The sequence below is a fragment of the Nannobrachium achirus genome (assembly GCF_963921795.1).
Source record: "Nannobrachium achirus genome assembly, chromosome: 21".
In the NCBI taxonomy this organism is placed as follows: Eukaryota; Metazoa; Chordata; class Actinopteri; order Myctophiformes; family Myctophidae; genus Nannobrachium; species Nannobrachium achirus.
Window position 1 is genome coordinate 14,062,765 of NC_137828.1, and position 23,518 is coordinate 14,086,282.

Consider the following 23,518-nt stretch of genomic DNA (forward strand, 5'->3'; position numbering starts at 1 on the left):
GGCACACAACTTCCATGGCATACTTGGCTTTTCTTCCGAGGCATTAGGATTTCTCTTTCTTTGCACTCTCGCTGTTCCCTTGAGGACATGCGTGCACGAGTCAAACTCTTCACGTTGTTGTCCCAATTTGGGACGGCAGTATGTCCATGTCATCGGGTGCGCCCGGTGCGGTGCGCAAAAATAACGGATTTAAAAGCTTCCAACACTGTCCGATGCACGGCTGTTATGTTTCAGGGCTAAATGAATCCTGTGATTAAAAAGAACTGATCTGCAAGCTATAGCATCCCGTTACATTATGTTCTTTTTCAGCATGCGCCACCGCATATATAAAGTTATGGCTCACACGCATGTATGCTTGATTGATTCAACATTTGGGATTATACATTATTTTATTGTTTATTAATTTAGCTTCACATTTCCAACCTGATAAGGATAGGAAATATCATTATGGACCCATTGCTTCACTTGCTTGTAAAGAAAGAAAGAGAGAGAGAGACAGAGAGTGATTATTTGATGTGGAAACGGTGACGCTTTAATTGTTTTTATTTGGCCACACGTTCTTGCGCTATTTATTGTTAAATGAATTAAGAAGAAGGCTTTATTTTAGGCTTTTTTTGAGAGAGAGAGAGAGAGAGAGAGAGAGAGAGAGAGAGATTCCTCCGTCCATCCATCGCTAAAATACTGCCTGAAATGCGTGAGTTTCGCTTCTTTAAAAAAAAAGATCTAGCTAGCCCATATAGGAAGCAGCTGTGATTAATAACACAACAATTAATTAGAATAGGCAGTGAAGTAGCCTAATTTTCCATAGGAATAGCCTATTCTGTCAATAGATCAACAGCCGCCTGTATGACCACATGTCATGTGTTTACATATTTGGTTCTTTTAACAAAAGTCCCGTGTGAACGCTAACCGGACCAAATTCAAAATGCAACAAAGTAAACATTTGGTCCCTGATCCGGACCTTTTAAGCGGACTTTGGGTGAGAACGTGCCCTTAATGTGTTAAGCCGCAGGGGGTCCGGGGGGGTAATCTGCCTAAAATGTATGGCACAAAATGACAATGATTGTGCCTAGTGTTCACCCACCAAATGTCAGCTAACCCCTGGAAATGCACAAATGATATGTATTTGGTCCACGGAGCGGCTCCATGGCCTGCCCATCCCAAAATATTTTGTTCCAGGGACCCCCAGAAGTAAATATTTGAGTTAACAAGACTGACCTATGACTGTCTTGATCCAAGGCTAAACAAGCGAAGCTTAAACCAGCGCCCTCCAAGTTACACCACTTTTTATGTCAAGGACCCCTAAATTGACACTTATTAGCCAATGGACCACCATGAATCACTGCTGAATCACCATGCCCACGTTAGTTTAAAAAAAAAAAAAATCTCATGAGGCCCCCAGCCTGTGTGGGGCCCCAGGCGGCTGCCTATTTTGCCTGTATGGGCTGCACGGCCCTGAAACTAAGACTAGCCTACCTCCTTTATTTATTATGCACCCAAATACCCTTCATGAATTATTTTATTTCATGATGGCCCTACACTGTATCTTTTTTGCAATTATTCTTGAGTTAAATTGTCCCATTAGAAATCTAATCCACATGACTGGCATAGCAGAAATAATAGAACAGAGAGAGGGGAAGAGAAGGGGAGACTTGTGGATATAATTATGCTCAGCTGCAGTTATTTTGTTACTAGTGACAAGAGGAAAACCTAAACATGCATTGCGTTCTACCTTTTCTTTGCTGACATCATTCCCGAAAATTGTGGGGCCCCCCTGAGAGGAGGGGGGTGGGGGCCCTTTTGCAAATGATGACGGAGTTATATCTGTTCAATGTTATATGAGTCATACATAAAGGTTTCCTATGTAAATAAGCTGAAAAGCTTACTAGGATCTCCTTTTAGTTGACCTTGTACCAGTGAACTGTACTGTCATGAAACTGTACCTTTTCCTATGCAAACTTCTAATAAAGTCTTCAATCAATCAATGTCTCTGGAAGAAGTTGCACATGAACTCTGCTGGCGGACTGAGGCACTCCAACACGACCACTAGCTAAATGCTGGGTGCAGTAAATGTATTTATCTGCATACAGCCCAATGAGCCCATAATATTAACAGCTACATGTTTGCTCCAAACATTCTGATGTATATTTCAGCCAAAGTGCCAGTGGTACAACATTAGTACAACAACAACAACAACAACAACAACAACAACAACAACAACAACAACAACAACAAAGAGAGAGAGAGAGAGGGTGGATTACCTTTCTGTGCTCTTCTTTTTTGGGAAACAAAACATATATTCCTTTCTTGGTAAGGGAAAGCTAAAGGAGTGCTCATTAACTACATTCCACACAGCTGTGTGGAGACTGGGCCAGCAGGCGGGGGAGGGGGAGAGAGAATTAGACTGGAGCAGTAGGGAGCATTTGGGTGTGTGCTGTGTGGGGGCCCCCTCTGCTGGAGGCCCCCCTGCATTGCGGGGGTTGCGTGCCCCTCCCCTACGCCACTGCACACAGTGCTGCAAACTGTGCAAAGTGCATGATGATACTCGTCAATTCTGCGCTTCTTTATTAACTAATTTACTTTGCTCCATTGTTGGCTAAATGACGTTTCGTTTCGGCGTCTTTTGGGCAAATCTGAGCTGCAGTTCATCTAACTACTCTCGCCGTGGTTTCAAATAGGGAAATTAAGCGGCGCCTTTCTAATACGGCGACGTGAGGCGGGACTACGGCTGCTATGACGTAATCGCCGTTGCGGTCCAAACCGTTAAGCTCACAGCCGGCGGCGACGGAACCAACCATACACAACGCCACCGCCTGGCGGTGGTAAAACACCCCTTCCACTGACAGCTGTGGTTCTCATGGTGACGTGTCTGTCTATGCCACACGTGTCGAACATAAATACGGACAGAAACAAAGACAACACTCCATCGCGCATCAGCCTACTTAACGAGCCGGTGAAAAAGATGCCTGCTGATCGCATATATACAGTGTGTGTGCGTGTGCGCTATGATGATGCCTGTGTCAGTGGCACACACAGCTCTGGTCCAGAGCGTCAGCTCCCTATGACAGGCGGCGGGCTCTAAGACTAGACCAGGATTTCTGTACCCCTACGAGGGCTCAACTTCAATAAAAATAAACTAAACTACTTCACTACTCACCGAACCAACGGTAGTTTTGCGTTGTTGAAAGTCTATTCTCCGCGGTGGGCAACCTCTCAGCACCCCACCCACTCTGTAAAATACATTATTTTTGGCATGAAATAAAACGCATCCAACTCAACCGCCGCTTATTCCCGGGTTGTGTCTGCGGTGGTTCGAGGTGGGTGAGTTTTATTTAATGACAAAAATAATATATTTTACAGAGTGGGTTTGGTGCTGAGAGGTTGCCCACCGCGGAGAATAGACGTTCAACAACGAAAAGCGACCTTTGGATGGGTGAGTAGCGAAGTAGTTTAGTTTATTGTGACTGAAGTTAATGCCTCGTAGGGGCTGAGAAATCCTGTTCTAGTCTTTGAGTCAGCCGACTGAGCTAGATGGGGACAGCTCGCGGCAGAGCTTATTCAACATGCTGTGTGGAAAAGTGTAGCCTATCTTACTTTCGCACTGTTAGTGGACTGTTCACTGAATTCATTTATCCCAGATAATAAGGCCTAACATTAATACTAATAATAATAACACACTTTATTTATATAGCAGCACCTTTCATACAGAGACTGCAGCTCAAAGTGCTTCACATGTAAAGAACAAACATCACGATTGCTTCACAAAAAAAAGGAGAAAAGCAGTAATAACAATACAGTGTAATTATAACCCGAGTTCATGCAAAAAATGCGTCCACAGTAGTAAAATCAATCAGCTTATCTCGACGTTGTGAGCGCTCCGTGAAGAGGTGCCTTCTGCCGTTGTAGAACTGACTGCTACGGCAGCGAGGTTTACACCGATTCATGTTAGTATAGAGAAAAAACGAGGCACAAACGAGGGAGGGCGACTTGTGCCGAGGCACAAACGAGGGAGGGCTAGTGGGCAGTGGTGCTCGATTCCACATCTATCCTATGGCGAGTGCACTACATACGAGGAGAAAGCCTTGTGCCGCCCGCCCATCCACCTTCTGACAAATTTATCGCCCTTCCCAAACCAAACAAGGGGGGCTAAAAAGTAACTAGCAAAGCCCACGGAAGGAGGAGCAGTTGATTCCACATGATCTGCACGCTGAGCGGGGGCGGCTCAATAGAATACGTGGAGCCAGCCGAGAGAACCGCCCGCGTTTGTCATCAAGGGACATTCATCCACTTTTCATTCTGACGTCACTGCCAAAGTGATTTCCAGGGGCTAGGTAAAGACGTTTTGCTATCACAAAACGTAAAAAGGTACTATGTTCCCCGCTCAACTAAACAAGGATCTATGTTCCCCACCCCATAAAAAGTTATATGTTCCCAACTCAAATGCAGGAAATGGTGGGGCATCTGGGTACAAAGAACCATGTGGGCAATCCTAATTTAGGTGTCTACTCGTCCAGTTGTCCCAGGTGCCCCTAGGGCCCAGATGTCTCCACCTCTATACCTACTTTTCCAGGTGCCCACTCGTCCAAATGCCCACATCTCCCTACCTAGTTACCAGATTTCCAGGTGTCCACTCATCCAGATGCCCAGTCATAACACAAATATGGTGCCCCGATGTCCCTAGTTCCCCCCTGACCCACTATATTCGTAATCTCTCCCGATTATGTTCCGTTGTGTGTGTTTAGAGTTATGTTTCCTGCATTTTTTGATGAGTGGGGAACATAGAACCTTTTTTTAGTTGATTGGGGAACATAATAACCTTTTTTTGTGGGGAACATACAGGACCTTTTTTTGGGTAAGCCGGGAACATAGAACCTTTTTTGGGGGAGTAAGTGGGGAACATAGAACCTGGGGAACCTTTACTTACTCCACTTCATGTACATAATAATGTACTTTTATTCCAGAACATTTCGTTGAAAACTTGAGTTACTAATTACTTTGTAGATTTGGATTATTAATACAAAACATACAATTTACAATTTAGACATTTAGCAGACGCTTTCCAAAGCGACCTACAATAAGCAGGTAATGCATCAATATAATAAGCAAGATATTTCAGTACATCAACAACAATATAACAATGCATAGTTATATCAATCTAGAAAAAACAATAACATTGGTAGACCACGCACCTGATCAGTCAAAACGTTTCTAAAACCTAAAAATGTTATCTAACTTAATGTATGGTCATCGAGGGAAGTGGAGAGTTTCAGTAGTGCTATGGGTTTAGGTGGAGTCTGAAGAGGTGAGTCTTCAGTCCACGGCGGAAGCTAGGGAGTGAGTCTGTAGTTCTAAGTGCAACATGGATTTTATTCCACAGTTTGGGGGCCAGAAGGGCAAATTGTCTAGGACGAGTGGAAACTCCATCTCAAAATATGTTGTTCCAGGGACCCCCCAGAAGCAAATATTTCAGTTACTAATGTTGGCTTTTAAAAATATATATTTATGCATTTAGAAGGCTCGGCTGCCATTCCCAATATGGTGGACGTGGATACAGGCATAGACAAGGAACTGCACCCGCCAATGAGGTGTCTACCTTTCTATATCTACGAAGGAGAGGAGAGGAGAGGAGAGGAGAGGATAGGAGAGGAGAGGAGAGGAGGAGCTGAGTCAGGAGGAAGGAGGGATGATAAATCCAGGCAGAATGAAAGTTTGGGGCCAAATGTCTCGGTGGAATAAAGGCTCATTCCACAATTCTACACACTGTTACAGTTAATTCAAGCGTGAGCGTGTTTGTGTGTGTGTGTGTGTGTGTGTGTGTGTGTGTGTGTGTGTGTGTGTGTGTGTGTGTGTGTGTGTGTGTGTGTGTGTGTGTGTGTGTGGTAGCACATGAGGTCAGGTTCAAATGTTATTTAGAAAGCAAGTTATTTAGATTAATGCTAGGTTAATCTTGTTTACCTGCCATCCTACACTTTCTATAGTTTCAATGAACAGACAATAATAATGTTCACAGTATATTTGTTTAGACAGATGCTAGATTATTTTTCTAAAACGGCTAGTTCCATTCCTTGATTCTGATTGGCTGGTTGCCATGGTATACCTGAGACTATAACCCACACCTTGAATCAGTTTATATCAAAGCCAGGTGCGTTATTTCTTTCCACTGTGCCGTGAGGCTGAACTAGAGAAGCGAGCGTTTGATTTCCTCTCAAATCCTGCCGTGCGGGTGCTTCTAAGCACCGCCTGCATGCATAGGACAGTGACTGAATGGCTCCGGGCGGGGCTTGTAAAGGCAACAAGCGCCCTCTATTCAACAGGCACCACTCAGCTGTTTAGCTTAGGTTGCTATGCTAGCATTTTTGATGTGATGTTCACCCACATAGCAGCTAAATCTGGATGAAATTAAACATGTGTATGGATCGAATATGGTTCTTAACTTCTTAACATGAGACTGATCTAACACAAGTGTTGTTTCCCTATTTTTTTGGCAAAAAGAATGACGTGACTTTGTAAACACACACTGGCTTCCGTAAGTCCCGTTTGTGGCTGGTAAACGCAAGGAAATGTCTCTTCCTGGTGGCGGAGAAGTGTACTTTTTTCTTTAAATAATGCAATGCTATGATTTTCATGTTGCAATATTGTGACCGTTTTAGAAAAGCAATAAGCCACGCGAGGCTTGTGGTTACCGATATAGGAAACACTCGGCTGACGCCTCGTGTTTCCCAACGCCTCTCAGCCGGTGTATACTCCCCCGGTAACCACTCGCCTCTTGTGGCTTATTGCTTTAGTATACCTGGTATCTATAGTTTCAGTGTACAAATTATTGCGACCGTATAGGTCGCATTCACTACTAGTAAGACGCCTCAGGGATCTCCATATGGGCATAAAAGGGATTTGTTCCCCCTGGCATGACAGGGATCTCCATATCTCCATATATGGGCATAAAAGGGATTTTTTCCCCTGGCATCACAGGGATCTCCATATCTCCATTATGGGCATAAAAGGGATTTGTTCCCCCTGGCATGACAGGGATCTCCATATCTGCATATATGGGCATAAAAGGGATTTGTTCCCCCTGGAATGACAGGGATCTCCATATCTCCATATATGGGCATAAAAGGTTTTTGTTCCCCCTGGAATGACAGGGATCTCCATAACTCCATATATGGGCATAAAAGGGATTTGTTCCTCCTGGCATCACAGGGATCTCTCTAACAGGGCATCATTAATATTGATGACATCAGGGAACTCCATATATGGGCATAAAAGGGATTATGTTAGTGTGACATCACAGTGAAGCCAGAGCATGATGTCAGAGCGCAAACTCATTCTCGCAAAATAAAAACCTGCAGCTCCTGTGTGTGTGTGATCCACGCCTTGTGTCACACTCCATGATCTATGACGTCAAACATCTATGATGTCAGACGTCAGTCATCTCCACAATCTTTTTTCAAAGTTGATCCCAAAGCGCCAACGCTCACCCAGCAGTCTGTCGTTGGGCAGATGCGTGCGCACGCCCATGTGCACATGCCTATGTGCGCGACCTCAAGGTCCCTTCTCACCCTTAGGGCGTCTAGTTATTTAGGTAGTTTAGTATGTGAACGGTCACTGCATGACCGTATCTCTGTCTGTCTGTCTGTCTGTCTGTCTCTAACGCCTGACACTGTGGTTCATCACGACATGTGATGTCAGCTGTGATGTCACAGTGATGTGTCAGGGGAACCACAGTGTCAGGCATGGTCTATGGGTTTGCTGCTCTGACATTACGCTTTGACATCACTGTCTGCGATGTCAGAATCCCTAACAGACTCTAACAGAATCCCTTTAGCACGAGGTCGCTTGTCGCCCTGAGGCGTCTTACTAGTATATAGTAGTGTGTGCGCAATGCTACGTATTGTGTTCTTGTAGATCGGCTATTTTCAAAGAGCCAAGGTATAGAATAGGGCTAAAGTGGTTAATGTATGTTTTATAATATTATAATTGTTTTATAATATTATAATTTATATCTGCAAAGTAACTTGTAACTAAAGTTCTCAAATAAATGTATTGGAGTAAAAGTAAAATATTTGGATGCAAGATGTCATGGAGTAGAAGTAAAAGTATTGGAAATTGGAAATACTCAAGTAAAGTACAAATACCTCAAAATTGTACTCAAGTACAGCACTTGAGTAAATGTATAATGTTAATGTTAATGTGTGTGTGTGTGTGTGTGTGTATGTGTGTGTGTGTGTGTGTGTGTGTGTGTGTGTGTGTGTGTGTGCTCACGGTCAGGGAAGCAGTTCTCGGGGTCCATGGCCTCTTCGTCCATCTCGGAGGACTCGTCCTCTTCCTCGCCCGGCTTCCTCAGGTCCACGGTGCTGCCCTCTGATAGGCTGTCCTCGTCCTTCTGTTGACAGACACGCAGCCAATCAGCATAAACCGACAACATGCTTAAGTACAGAATAGTATATATGTTACAGTGTTTTTGAGACCCAGTGAGATTGAGACCAGGAGCGCTCATTTTCTAGTGCAGCTAGTCCCTTCGAGTGGCATTCGGTAGCAGAAGCAGTCCCCACAACAATATTATTTACTATTCTGTCCCCATGGTTTACAACTTCTAACAGCGCTGAGTCGGCTCATGGGACCTTTTCAACGCTCGACACGGCGACTTGCTCACTACCCCTCGCTCGGCGGTGGCTCTCGTGGATCAAGGTCGCCTGAGACGGCGCCCCTCCGTCATGGTCTATAGAAAACGAGCGCTCACTGGGTCTCAAAAACACTGTGACATATATACTGAGAATAGCTGACATACAAGCCTCAATCAAGGCAGAGGTGCGTTGTGGGCTTGTATGCTGTTAAATCAGGCCCGACGGGGGGGCTTGCTGGGGCATTGCACCCTCAGTTGCAAGTTTCCAACGTCCCATCATGCATTGTGCCGAAGATGTCCGGCATTTCCGGTGTCGCAGCCGAGTGTGATCTACAAGCTCACAGCGGTTGCAACTGCGACGCGACGTGAGCTTGTATGTCTGCTGTTAACCGGAAGTGTCCTACAGACAATTCTACAGTAAATTATTGCGGAAACAGGTGGATACTAGGTCGTTTTTTTTCCAAAAAAGTGTACAGCAAGTGTTAAAATTATGATTTTTATGAGGCCACACCCACCAGTTCATTAAGTATGCCTGGTTGTCAGGTGGGAGGTGACCCACCTGAAGTTAGCCACACCCACAGTGTTGGATGTATGGTAAAAGGGGAGGGGGGGGGGGTGTTTTTCAGGTGGTCCTTTTAACTCAGAGGCTTTCAGCTTTCAGGAAGAAACCAACAATACACAGGGAATGCAGATTTGCATATTATAACCATACCTGGGGGTCTATTAGATTAATAGTAACTCCATAGACACATACAACACAGTACAAAACTATGGCACCACCTCTTTAAATAAGCCATGTGCTTTCCTGTGCGTATCCTTTTTACCTTGTGAACTGTACCTTTCCCTATGCAAACTTCGAATAAATTCTTCAATCAATCAAATCCACCGCAGCTGTGTTGCTTACAGTACATGGCTGTGTGCTATAAGGTCAGCCATCCAGTATGCAGCTGTGTTGCTTACATCACGGTGTACTATAAGGTCAGTGTTATGCAGCCTGCCATGTTTTTACCCTGCTGTAGTTTTTCACCCAACAAACCACAAAATCAGCATATAGGGTTTCCTGGCCCTTTAAGTAGAGAGAGTGTGCGTGCGTGCGTGCGTTTCTGTCCGCATGAATACAGTAAACATCGCTGTTTTGAGACATTTTTAGAGACGTGAGCTCCTGCTGTTTAGACTGTTGATTACAGCCGTGAGACATCAGCTCCCCACACAAATGAACAGCTTCATTCACTTCATCACAAGGTCTGTATTAATGTTGCTGATTCTCCACTCAGCACTGCGCCTAAAGAGGACTGTACCATTTACTCATAGGAGGTCCACGACGCGTCAAACTCGATCGACGCGGTGTACAGTAAACTATATACTAGTTAGACGCATCAGGGCGACATGCGACCTCGCCCTTGCCAATTCTTGGCCATCTGGCCAGTGATGTATATCGGACCAGTTACCCATATATGGATTCCCCTGGTACCCATAAACAGGACATACTCAGATTATATTTACTCTGATTACCTTTTCGCTGGACCTTCAAAACAAGGTAAAATGGCGGTTTTCCATGGCAACAGCCGATTAAATCTTGAATAATCCTGGGCACCCGAGGTGTTAATGTACTTGCTGCCTAAAGAGGACTGTACCATTAATGTGCTGCCTAAAGAGGACTGTACCATTAATGTGCAGCCTAAAGAGGACTGTACCATTAATGTGCTGCCTAAAGAGGACTGTACCATTAATGTGCTGCCTAAAGAGGACTGTACCATTAATGTGCTGCCTAAAGAGGACTGTACCATTAATGTGCAGCCTAAAGAGGACTGTACCATTAATGTGCTGCCTAAAGAGGACTGTACCATTAATGTGCTGCCTAAAGAGGACTGTACCATTAATGTGCTGCCTAAAGAGGACTGTACCATTAATGTGCTGCCTAAGAGGGCTGTACCATTAATGTACATGTATATATATATATATATATATATATATATATATATATATATATATATATATATATATATATATATATACATATATATATTCTCATCTAAGTTGGTATTGTGACTTTATATATTGTCATTATATTATCACCATTTTAACGCCATTCCAGCTTCAGGAGATTTTTAGAACTAGAATGAATTGTTTTCATAACATTAACGGCAGTGCTAAGTTTGATAAACAGCTAGACTGACTATGGGGGGGGGGGGGGGGGGGGGGGGACTGCCTCGTTAAAGTGTGTTTATCTGCTGCTGGGCGCTCTGTCTTTTCACTTTTCATTTGTTCAATATATTTTCAACCAACACAGGCGTAAAGGGAGTTCAATAGCGTTGATTTAAAACACATACTGGAAAAGCGACCAGCCAAGTAGACCAGGGGTCAGCAACCTTTTTGAGCGGTGGTCACAACGCTCCTATACGTGGCCGTGTGTGTGGGTCTGTCTGTCTGTCTGTCTGTCTGTCTGTCTCCGTGTCTCCGTGTCTGTCTGTCTGTCTGTAGCCTGCAGTAACCTTTTCTGACCACACATGTTAAGGGAGGGGCGCTGTTGCACACACACACACACACACACACACACACACACACACACACACACACACACACACACACACACACACACACACACACACACACCACCGCTCAGTTCACACAAGTGTGATTTTTTCCCCCTACATAGTCAGTGTGCAATTTTAATGACACAAAATCAAACATTCCGACCTATTTTGATTGGCAGGACATTGCCAATAACGATCATTAGACTCAATCATTAGAGCAATAATCCACCTATCTCCCCGACCAAGTGAAAGTTCAGAGTTTTAATGAATGTAGAATTATGTTCAGGATGTAATTTGCTGTAAATTAGGTGACTTCCAGCTGGGGAGGAATTGGTAAAGTGCGTGCACTTGGTGAGTAGTTATTTGATATTTGTTATGGTGTTAGGTATGGGTATAAGGTTTACAAAAACCATCCCCATCAAGTTGGGCTCGCCCCCTAGTGGTCTGTTTGCAATGAATCAAATATTAGATAGGTCAATTGATAAAAGAGATTTTTCAATGGATTCTGTTACTATTGGGTATGCTAAATAACATGTAGGAGAAAACTACTCGGAAGGCATCGTTTTCAAGATGGCGTCCATGATGGCTGCTGGGAGCTATATGCAAACAGGCCACTAGGGGGCGAGCCCAACTCGTTTGTGATGTTTTTTGAAAACCTCATGCCCATACCTAACATCACGCCAAAAAAAAAAAGTACCAAGTGTGGCCGACATAGATCAGGGGTAGAGAAACCGTCATTAGAGCACAAAGGGTTCCCAGTTCGAATCTGGGCTCCCCCTGAGTTAATGTCGAATTGTCCTTGAGCAAGACTCTGAACCCATAGCTGCTCCCGGTGAGTAGGTTGGTGCCTTGCATGGTTTCCTAAGCCATCGGTGTATGAATGTGTGTGTGAATGGGTGAACGTAATGCGCAATCTATGTTAAGCGCCTTGGAAAAAAGCTCTATATAAATGCAATTACATATTCCCTCCCAGTTCATAGGCATTTTAGCAAAGGAGGGCATATGTAAAAATCATACGGGTCAGCAACTTCATGTATTGCATTTGTACCTGTACGGAAAAGTACGGGCTTTGCAAGCAGATTTCCAGAGACTAAAGGGAGATGGAGACCAAGACAATCACAGATACATGATCAAATGCCGAGACATCTGAGGTAGTCTTGATCCTTGCTTGCATGCACACACACATGCATGCAGTGACTGTCCGTCTATCTATTTATAATTGAAGGACCATAGAAAGGGGAGCAACGTTCTCGAAATTCTTTTCTTGTCCACACACACACACACACACACACACACACACACACACACACACACACACACACACACACACACACACACACACACACACACACACACACACACACACACACACACTTCATAGTGAGTTAATGAGCAGACAGAGGATGAAGAGATTGATAAAGAGAAAGAGAGAGAGAGAGAGAGAGAGAGAGACCTATACTGTACATGCCATTGTGTGTGTGTGTGTGTGTGTGTGTGTGTGTGTGTGCGTGCGTGCGTGCGTGCGTGCGTGCGTGCGTGCGTGCGTGCATGCGTGTGTGCGTGCGAGAGAGAGAGAGAGAGAGAGAGAAAGCAGAGAATTATATTGGCTCTTTCAAGTAGAATTCTTCAGCTTGAGTTATCAGGTAATGAGGTTCACATACTGCACGCATGCACACGCACACGCACACGCACGCACGCGCACACACACACACACACACACACACACACACACACACACACACACACACACACACACACACACACACACACACACACCAATTTAACCTATTTACATTTAAAACACATTCATAACAACAATATCCATGGTTGGCAAAAAATAAAAACCCATTTGGCAGAACAGCTTTTGTTCAAGCTATAGTTAAATGTCTGTGTTTGGTTATTGCGTAGGTCGCATTTACTATGAAAACCTGCAGCTCATGTCAGTCAGTCAGTCAGTCACGCCTCATGTCACTCTCCATACATGGCCGATACAGAATTCCTTTGCAATTGTGACTCGCGTCACAGCAACCACACTTGCCAATGAATTATGTCCTTGTCCCTTTTATGCCCATAAATGGAGATCCCTGATGCCAAAAATATTAAGCCCATATCTGGGAATGCCCATATATGGACATATTGTGTCAGTCTCTGTTGTTTCAGGCAACCTCACCCTTAAGGTGTCACTGGTGGTGATGTTCTGTATAGGCCTATATCATTTCCAAATATTTAAAATGTTAAACTACAGCAGGGTTCCCCAATAGGCGGCCCGTGGGCCATTTGCGGCCCGCCGGGTGCAACTGTCTGGCCCCCACCAACCCCAGTAATAACGGTGGTATAAGAGCAGCAACAACAGTAGTATATCGTCATTGTCGGGTGGAAAACCTGTATCTCAAAATGTGTACGTTCTTTCGCAAAGTAAAGCTCTGCTTCATCATACAAGGCCGTCGCACAAAAGTAGTGAAAACAGCAGATCTACAAGCACACACGAGGCGTTGTGTGTGCTTGTGTGTGCTTGTGTGCTTGTAGATCGTGTGTGCTTGTAGATCGTGTGCTTGTAGATCGGCTGTTTTCACTAGTTTAAATCATTTTTAAAATGATGAATGCAAAACGAACGGTTTTGGACATACAAGATTTTCACCCGACAACGACGATATCTGAACTGTCGCTGGAGTAGCAGGAACGCCGCCGTCGCCCCCTGCAATGTTAATTTGGCCCTTGGAGAAAACTAATTGGGGAACCCTGAACCACAGACACACATTAGACTTCCATGAATAAACCAGTGTTAATTCCGTTGAAACTATGATGAAAAATGTTCGTCGACTACCTTGATTCACTGAGGAAATCTAAATAAAACCTAGGCTATGATGACTAAAGTCTAAAATGGAAGGGAGAGTCTAGTGGAGATGAGATCCAGTAGATAAGTAATTTTATGTTTGATTGTACTCGGGTGTTGCACTCTGAAAATAGCAGATCTCAACAGGTTCTCACCCCTATTGCGTCATACAACTGACGCGATCTTAAATACCGAATGCTTCTCACCATAGACGCGGACGGATTGCCTAATGTCTCAAGGGTTAGACGCATTGGGTGGTCTAAGAAGAAAGAAAAAAAAGTAGTTCCTGATGCGGGATTCGATACCGCTCTGAAGGCTTCTTGGTTTACCAGCCACCCGTCGCTACCGTTCACGCCACTATAAACGACGGAGCGGCGCCGTCTCAGGCGCCGATGACCACCGTGAGTCGCCACCGAGGCGAGCGATAGCGAGCCGAGTTGCCGCGACGAGCGGTGGGAACGGCGCATGAGCCGACTCAGCCGCGTTACCGAATTACGTGCCGTTATGGACAGAATAGTAAATCTTGACCAGGGGACTGCTTCCGCCTCCGAATGTGGCTCAAAGAAGGGACTACGTTATCATTCCACGTTTTGTCAAAGATAAAAGGACAAAAAAAAAGGAACTTCCCAGTCACTCTGGTTAGCTCAGTCGGTAGAGCGTGGAGATACAAATCCAGGGACCGGGGTTCGATTCCCCATGACGGCCGTCAGTGAAAAATATTCCAGTAAACACATGTCGGCGCATGCGTACTAAGACTCTGTCTCGTCCAAAAACTCTCCGTCTCCGTCGCACCCTAGACGCAATAGTCACTCCCAAAACTTCACAGGGGTGAAGCAAAGGAAAGAAAGACACGGCGTCGGGAGGGTGAAGCAAAGGGAGTGAGAATGGGTTGCAGATCTACAAGCTAGATTTGCTATTTCCAGCATGTAACCAATGGCAACATCTGCCATTATGTTGTCATGAAGGCCTGACAAAATACTTTACAGCGGGTAATAGGAGCAATCGTTCACTTAGTGATACAAGCGTGAAAATTGGTACACATCATCTTTGGAGGCCACTCTTCGATTTAAGAAACCGAGACACTTGAAAATCAAAGATGGCGGCCCCCAAAAACATGGTTTTTCCATTATAACTCCAAATGGATTGATTTTAAGACCCATAAATGTATTAAAGTTGAATATTAAGTTGGGCATTGCGGATGTTTTGGTACCAAGTATGTGTCTGTATCTATTGCAGTTCTTGAGATACAGCATATAGGTACTTTTACAGACTCTGGTGCACCTATATGCTGTATCTCAAGAACTGAAATAGATACAGACATGTACTTGGTACCAAAATATCCGCAATGTCCAACTTTATATTCAACTTGAATACATTTATGGATCTTAAAATCAATGCGTTTGGAGTTATAAAGGAAAAACCACGTTTTGAAGATGATGTGTACCAATTTTCAGGCTTGTATCACCAAGTGAACGGTTCTTCACTTAAAAGCAGACAAAGCTGATTTCTTCAGACAGGACTCTTCTTCTGCTGAACCCTCAAAGCAGAAGCTTCTCAAGGAGGACTGTCAGTACACCCCTACTAAAGTATGTCCAAATTGGGCTCAAGTGTCAATATTTTTGTGGCCACCATTACTTTTCAGCACTGCTATAACCTTGGGCATGGAGTTCACCAGAGCTTCACAGGTTACCACTGAAACCCTCTTCCACTCCTCCATGATGACATCACGGAGCTGGTGGATGTTAGAGACCTTGCATTTGAGGATGCCCCACAGATGCTCAATAGTGTTTAGGTCTGGAGACATGCTTAGATGCTCAATAGTGTTTAGGGATGGATACATGCTTGGCCAGTCCATCACCTTTACCCTCAGCTCCTTTATTAAGGCAGCGTTGTCTTGGAGGTGTGTTTGGGGATGTTATCATGTTGGAATACTGCCCTGCGGCCCAGTTCCCGAAGGGAGGGGATCATGCTCTGCTTCAGTATGTCCCAGAAAATGTTGCCATTCATGGTTCCCTCAATGAACTGTAGCTTTCCAGTGCCGGCAGCACTCATACAGCCCCAGACCCAGACGTTGAAGGGGTGAGGGGTCAGCATGTCAGTGCTCAGACCGTTTGCCGCACACTGCATTAAATTGGTCTGTATGGTTGCCGTCCCAGAAGAAAGCCTCTTCTAATGATGATGCACAAGAAAGCCCACAAACTGTGTAGAGCGCCCCCTGGAGGACTGAAGGTGCCCCGCAGCCAAGATCCCTACAGACCACCTGAAGACAAGCAAACTAAGAACATGGATTACTGGAACACCCTGTCCTGTGTTCTGATGAGTTATGATGATGACTTATTTTGTTCAGATGGTGTCAAGCATGTGTGGTGGCAACCAGGTGAGGAGTACAAAGACAAGTGTGTAATGCCTACAGTCAAGCATGGTGGTGGGAGTGTTATGGTCTGGGGCTGTATGAGTGCTGCTGGCACTGGGAAGCTACAGTTCATTGAGGGAACCATGAATGGCAAAATGTTCTGGGACATACTGAAGCTGAGCATGAACTCCCTCCGGAAACTGGGCCGCAGGGCAGTATTCCAACATGATAACGACCCGAAACACACCTCCAAGACGACACTGCCTTAATAAAGGAGCTGGGGGTAAAGGTGATGGCTGGCCAAGCCTGTCTCCAGACCTAAACCCTATTGAGCATCTGTGGGGCATCCTCAAATGGAAGGTGGAGGAGTGCAAGGTCTCAGTGGCAACCTATGAAGCTCTGGTGAACTCCATGACCAAGAGGGTTATATTATAGCCGTGCTGAAAAGTAATGGTGGCCACACAAATATTGAAACTTGGGCCCAATTTGGACATTTTCACTTAGGGGTGTACTGAAAGTCCTCCTTGAGAAGCTTCTGCTTTCAGGGTTCAGCAGAAGAAGAGTTCTGTCTGAAAAGATCAGCTTTGTTGTTTTTTTAAGTAAAGAACTGTTCACTTGGTGATAGGGGCCTGAAAATTGGTACACATCATCTTTGGAGGCCACTCTTCGATTTAAGAAACCGGGCCACTTGAAAATCAAAGATGGCGGCCCCCGAAATCCAAGATGTCCGTCCGAAAACATGTCTTTTCCTTTATAACTCTAAATGCATTGATGTTAAGACCCATAAATATATTAAAGTTGAATATAAAGTTGTGCATTGCAGATGTTTCGGTACCAAGTATGTGTCTGTATCTATTGCAGTTCTTGAGATACAGCATATAGGTACTTTTACAGACTCTGGTGCACCTATATGCTGTATCTCAAGAACTGAAATAGATACAGACACGTACTTGGTACCAAAATATCCGCGATGCCCGATTTTATATTCAACTTTAATACATTTATGGGTCTTAAAATCAATGCATTTGGAGTTATAATGGAAAAAAATTGTTTTCGGACGGACATCTTGAATTTTGGGCGCCGCCATCTTTGATTTTCAAGTGTCTCGGTTTCTTAAATCGAAGAGTGGCCTCCAAAGATGATGTGTACCAATTTTCACGCTTGTATCACCAAGTGAACGATTCTCCCAAAATACTGCTGTTAGCTGCTGTACTATCAAAATCAACTGCAGATTTAGTCGACTCAGATGACTAAAATATAGAAATTAAATTTCATGCAAAAGACAAACTAAATTCATATTTGCTGTCAAAATTAAAGGAGCTATAGTCAACCTTTTCTTGAAAAACGGATGCTAAAATAAAAAATAATGTTTCGAAAATATTTTATTAAAGAATAAGCTTCATATATGTGTTTTTATTCAAAAATGACCACAAAAAGCGTAAAATAATGATAAAATAATCATTTTGGCCATTGTCAGACCGACACTTTGTTTACATTCTAGTCTATAGACTAGGATGTAAACAAAGTGTCGGCCCTACAATGAAAAAGTTGACTATAGCTCCTTTAACATTGTGTTTGATTTGTGTATTCGTTAATGTAGGCCTATTTTAATTTTTTTAATTAATGGGATATTAAACACTCTTACACATTTAGACTCATCACTCCACGAATGAACCGGTGAACAAAACGGAAAGGCGGCTTTCATCTTTTAGACTCCAGACAAATGGGACAAACTCCAGGACCCTCTGAAACTGGATGGATTGGTCTCTACAGAGACATTTAGGGTGCTTCTCCACGATACATTACACCAGTGGTTCTCAACATTTTCAGGCCGCGACCCCCAAAATAATCATATTTTAACCCCACGCTAAGAGCACTAAGAGTTGAGGCATTACATTTTGTATAACACGGTTCTATTGTGAAAATAGCCGATCTACATGCTCACAACGCCTCGTTGCGAGGCGTTGTGAGCATGTAGATCAGCTATTTTCACAATTTCTGCCTCTAATATTTGACAATTTGGCCAATGTTGAATTTGTCATTTTAGAGGTATTAAAAAGTCCTTAAATTGTCACTTAAGAAATGTGCAGGTACCCTCTATACACTTAAACTTTATGTTAATTTGTTTACTGTTGAGTGAGAAAACAACATTGCACATTAAGTTAATCATCTGGGGACCCCCCCAAAATAATTTGGCGATCCCCCGGGGGGTCCCGACCCACATGTTGAGAACCATTGCATTACACAAGGACTGCACCTGCTTTGCGTAGCCCTTATGTATCCGCATTGTGCCGTTTTTAACGTAGGTCATTATTGTATTGCTTTTTGTATATTATGTTGAGATCACGTTGCACTCACGGTGTCCTTTAAAAGAGAGAGCTTGGCTCTCAATGGTCTTGCCCGAATACATTATGGTAATTATAACATTTAAGTTATATATATTTATAAATACAATTGATAAGAACTTGCATCTACTGTCGTAAGAGATTTGACGCTGATCGGCCTGTAGTTCTGGGTTTAAGGCTTGGGCTGGCTCGTAACATCTCAATTTATGTACACAATTCAGAGAGAGAGAGAGAGAGAGAGAGAGAGAGAGAGAGAGAGAGAGAGAGAGAGAGAGAGAGAGAGAGAGGGAGCAGGTGCATAACATGATTAAAGAGGAGAGGTGAGAAGGTGCTGTGTCAGCACAGGTGTTCTCACACACACACACACACACACACACACACACACACACACACACACACACACACACACACACACACACGCACGCGCGCACGCATGTGCGCACACACTCACGCACACACTCACCCGTGACACAAATGTGTCATTTCTGTTTAGCGACAAAACAAAAAGCACAGGAGGGGAGAGAGAGAGAGAGAGAGAGAGAGAGAGAGAGAGAGAGAGAGAGAGAGAGAGAGAGAGAGAGTGTTCATTGACCCTCTTTCTAATAAACATAAAATACATTTTCAGAGTCTTTCTAATAAACATAAAATACAGAGTCTTTCTAATAAACATAAAATACATGTTCAGAAAGGAGCGCCATTGTGAGCTTGTACTGAGCTCTTTTCAAATCGCCAGTAAGTAATTCACAACCATACCGGTATATGGGTCTCAAGCGGTTAATGTATGTTTGGTAATAATAATCAAAATCCACAGAGCAACTAGAGACTTATTTTTGTTTTTATAGAGTACAATATTTGCCTCTGAGATATAGCAGAGTAGAAGCATTTAAGATTAACAGCTATGTTCGCATTCGTAGACATATAGCTAGGCATATTAAATACACCGTCAGCATTTATCAGTAGATTCCACAGTACAGCCTCTTCAAAACACTGGAGATGACCTACAAGGTACTAGAGGGTACGGAACCCCCATACCTTCAGGGAACCATCCACCCCTATGCCCCTTCAACACACACTGAGATCAGCAAACGCAGGACCTTCCCTTCTCTAAAACACCCTGGACAATGCTCCACACATCCTAGACTCTTAAGTGGCGTTTCCATAAAGCCTCTTAATGCGCATTTACGGCTTATTCACAAAATCTTTTTATGGAAACACTTCAAAATGCGAATAAACTTTCATTATCCGCAAAAAAAATGTATCCGCTTGGAGGAGGTGGATTTTGAGGCTTTATCGAATAAACTAAATGCGCATTTGTGAGTGGGTCAGACAATAAATGCGAATAGATTATGACGTTCTGGGTCCATATCGTCCTCCAATTTAACACTTTCCCCTGCCGCTTAATGTCCGTTAGCCCACAAAACAAACCGGTTGTTTGTTACACACGGAGTGACACGGGCCGTGTGTAAATTCCTCCCGTTTTCACCTCCCGGAGTCAAGCCATCCGTGGCTAACCCTTCCTCATCACACAGTGTTGCGTGCCAAAAGTGGCCGATCTACAAGCTCTTTCGCTATTTCAATGTGTCAATTGTTCGACCGCCCCCGACTTCGACGCGCCGATATTTCGACTATGGGATCGCTAGATTCCGGCGCCGCTCTTTCGACCGCCCCTTTTTTCGAAAAAACAGCCGCCTATATTTCGAATCCCAACTGTTCTACAAGCCAAAAGTTCGACAAGCCAATATTTCGACAATGAAAAAAGCAAGTCTCTCTCCTTCTATCTCTCTCTCTCTCACACAGACACACACACACACACACACACACACACACACACACACACACACACACACACACACCACACAGGGCGAACAGCGGACTGGTTACTGTCTTTATGCCCAAATAGTCCGGTTCACTATGGTAAGAAATGTTTATTCGTTCAAAATTTGTGGGGATTTGTAAAACTATACATTTTTGGAATCTTCAGAGCATGGGGAATCCAAAAATCTTTGTTTGCATTTGCACAGACAACTGCAAAGCCGCCATATTGGACGTTCAAAATGGCCGACATAAAATACATAATTTGTGCTATCTTGGCTTCTAGACAACCTAGAAGCTTAATTAAACATGCCAATCCTATGTTTTCTGGGTAAAGGAATCAAATGACTAAATGATGGGTGTAAAATATTCCGGACCCCCACCCCCTTTCTGGGGGTTATCTATTTTGGGACCTCCCAGAACAGTACGCCAGCCAGTTAATGTCCAATTTTCATAATATTAGTGTTGTTTTGTAGGTTTTAAAACATCCTGAGTTCATTTATTACACTTTTAAAGCAGCCAGAATAACCTTTCTGACTTTTGGTTGGGGTCTTTCCTCACCGGGGACCCCCCAGACAGACCCCTGAGCCTATCTCAGTAATCGCTCTGCTCCTGCTCCAGAACAATGTTAAATTAGATCATAGTTGAAGCATAAAAGTTGTTGTAGCTGGGCTCTGGAAACAGAAATGAGTAGTAGCAAATAACAGGGGTCTTCCACAGGGGGTCCGGGACCCCTGGGGGGTCCTCATAGTTACTACAGGGGGTCCGCCAAATCTTTATGGGATCTTTTTTTTTTTTTTCTTTTTTACATTTGAAACTTTGAATGTTTTTAGGTATCCTGGGTTATGTATTGTACTTTGCAGGGATTGCAATGATTAAGGTATTGCAACTTCTTACTTTGGGCGTGCAGAACAACGTGTCTATTTATTGCACTGCACTACCCACTGAGAACGTTTGGTTACGCTGTAACCTTTGTTCTCTGAGTGAAGAGACCATCTCTACACTCGAACATATCAAATGTTCATTTATATGTTTGGGGTTTACCCCCACCTCGACGTGGATTATTCCTTTAAGACACCCCAGGGTCACCTGACCCTGGCTCGCACGGGCTATAAAAGGCCCAGGTGTGCGTGATCACATTGATTTAATATGATCGACAACGCCGCTTCTGAGCGACCTCCTAGTGTAGAGATGGTCTCTTCACTCAGAGAACAAAGGTTACAGCGTAACCAAACGTTCTCTATCGTATCGAGACCATCTCTACACTCGAACATATCAAATGTTCATTTATATGTTTGGGGTACTCTTTAAGACACCTCGTGAAGAAGCGCAGCAGTCCCCAACATCAACAACAGTGGGCTCCCAGCACCCACTAAATTTAAAATATTTACAAGTATGTTCGATTTAAAATATTTACAATTATGTTCAATTTAAAATATTTACAACTATGTTCAATTTAAAATATTTACAATTATGTAAAATTTAAAATATTTACAGCCCCTGGGCGGACGGACGCAAGGCGCTATCCTCCGCTAGGTGCTCGGGCGCAAGCCGCAACCCAGAGCGTGGCCCCGCCAGACGCTAAGGCCACTGAACAGGGGCAAAGGGCCGCTCGAGCCAGCCCGCCAGACGCGGAGCCAACCCGACTGGTGAAGGTGATAGTACACCTATCGCTGAGTAGCCAGCAGAACCGACTCCCCAAGGGGGACGGACGCGGCCACATTCAGCCGGTAGAACCTGGTGAACGTCAGCGGAGTTGCCCACGTTGCCGCCGTGCAGATCTCTGCCAGGGACGCACCGTTCCAGAGCGCCCAAGAGGTCGCCACTCCACGAGTGTCGTGTGCCCGCAGTCCAGGTGGTGCTGGCACCCCTGCCTGCTCATAAGCCTCCCGGATCACCTCTCTAATCCAGTGGGAGAGCCTGGCCTTAGACAGTGGCCTCCCCAAGCACTCCTGCTTGAAGCACACGAATAGTTGGTCCGTGACTCTGAGGGCCCGTGTGGCCCCAATGTATGCCTCCAGCGCTCTCACCGGGCAGAGCGGGGACCGAACCCGTCTCTGTACCCCAGCTGACCGATTGTCAAAAAAGGGGCGGAGCTCGATCACCTGATTAAGGTGTGACTCCAAGAGGATCTTAGGGAGAAAAGCCGGGTTGGGACGTAGTACTACTCCCCCATCATCCGGCCTAAACACGCAGAGGTCCCCGTGGACCGACAGAGCCTGCAACTCTCCGATCCTCTTCGCCGAAGTGACTGCCAACAAGAACGCGGTCTTGAGTGACAGCCACTTCAAACTCACTGACCCAATAGGCTCGAAAGGTGCTCGCTGTAGAGCCTCCAGGACCCGTCCCAGGTCCCAGGGTGGAACTGGTGGGGCCCTAACCCGGGCCCTGAGCCTCCGGGTGGCCTTCAGGAACTGTGAGACGAGGTCACAGCATTCTGCAGAAAGCCTGCATTCTCCTATGCGGGCAGCCTTGATGGCCGCCACCATACCCCTAAGGGTTGAGAACGCCTTCCCTAGCTCCAGCTGGTCCTGTAGAAACGTAAGGATCTCCACTGACCCGCACCGGAGTGGGTCAGCCTGTTTCTCCTCACACCATGATTCGAACATCCCCCACCTATACGAGTAGGCGGCCCTAGTCGACGCCGCTCTGGCTCCCTGCAATGTACGCACCACATTGTGTGGCAGACCCATTGCTAGGAGGCCGGCCCTCTCAGGGGCCAAGCCCAAAGCCGGAGCCCTTGGGGAAAGGTGTGAAACAGAGTTCCCCGAGCTTGTGAAAGCAGGTCCCTCCGTGATGGGAGCTCCCATGGTTCCCCATGAAGTAGTGGTGGGATGTCTGAGAACCAGGTCATGTGAGGCCACAGTGGGGCTATCAGCACCAAGTGAACCTCCTCCTCCCAAACTCTCTGTAGGAGGGGAGGAAGGAGACCAAAGGGGGGAAAAGCATAGAGTAGGCCTTGGGGCCACGTCCGGGCCAAGGCGTCTGTCCCGAGGGGAGGACTGTCCCTCCCTAAGG

At 44.9% G+C, this 23,518-nt stretch overlaps 1 protein-coding gene across 1 annotated transcript in view; it reads right to left on the reverse strand.

Annotated features, from left to right (window-relative positions):
* Positions 1-23,518, reverse strand: part of LOC308306457 (sodium channel protein type 3 subunit alpha-like) — a 272,091-nt gene that overhangs the window by 73,715 nt on the left and 174,858 nt on the right. The window contains exon 22 of the mRNA XM_080751465.1: positions 8,263-8,383. Coding sequence (XP_080607591.1) covers positions 8,263-8,383 — 121 coding nt within the window. The remainder of the gene's footprint in view (positions 1-8,262; positions 8,384-23,518) is intronic.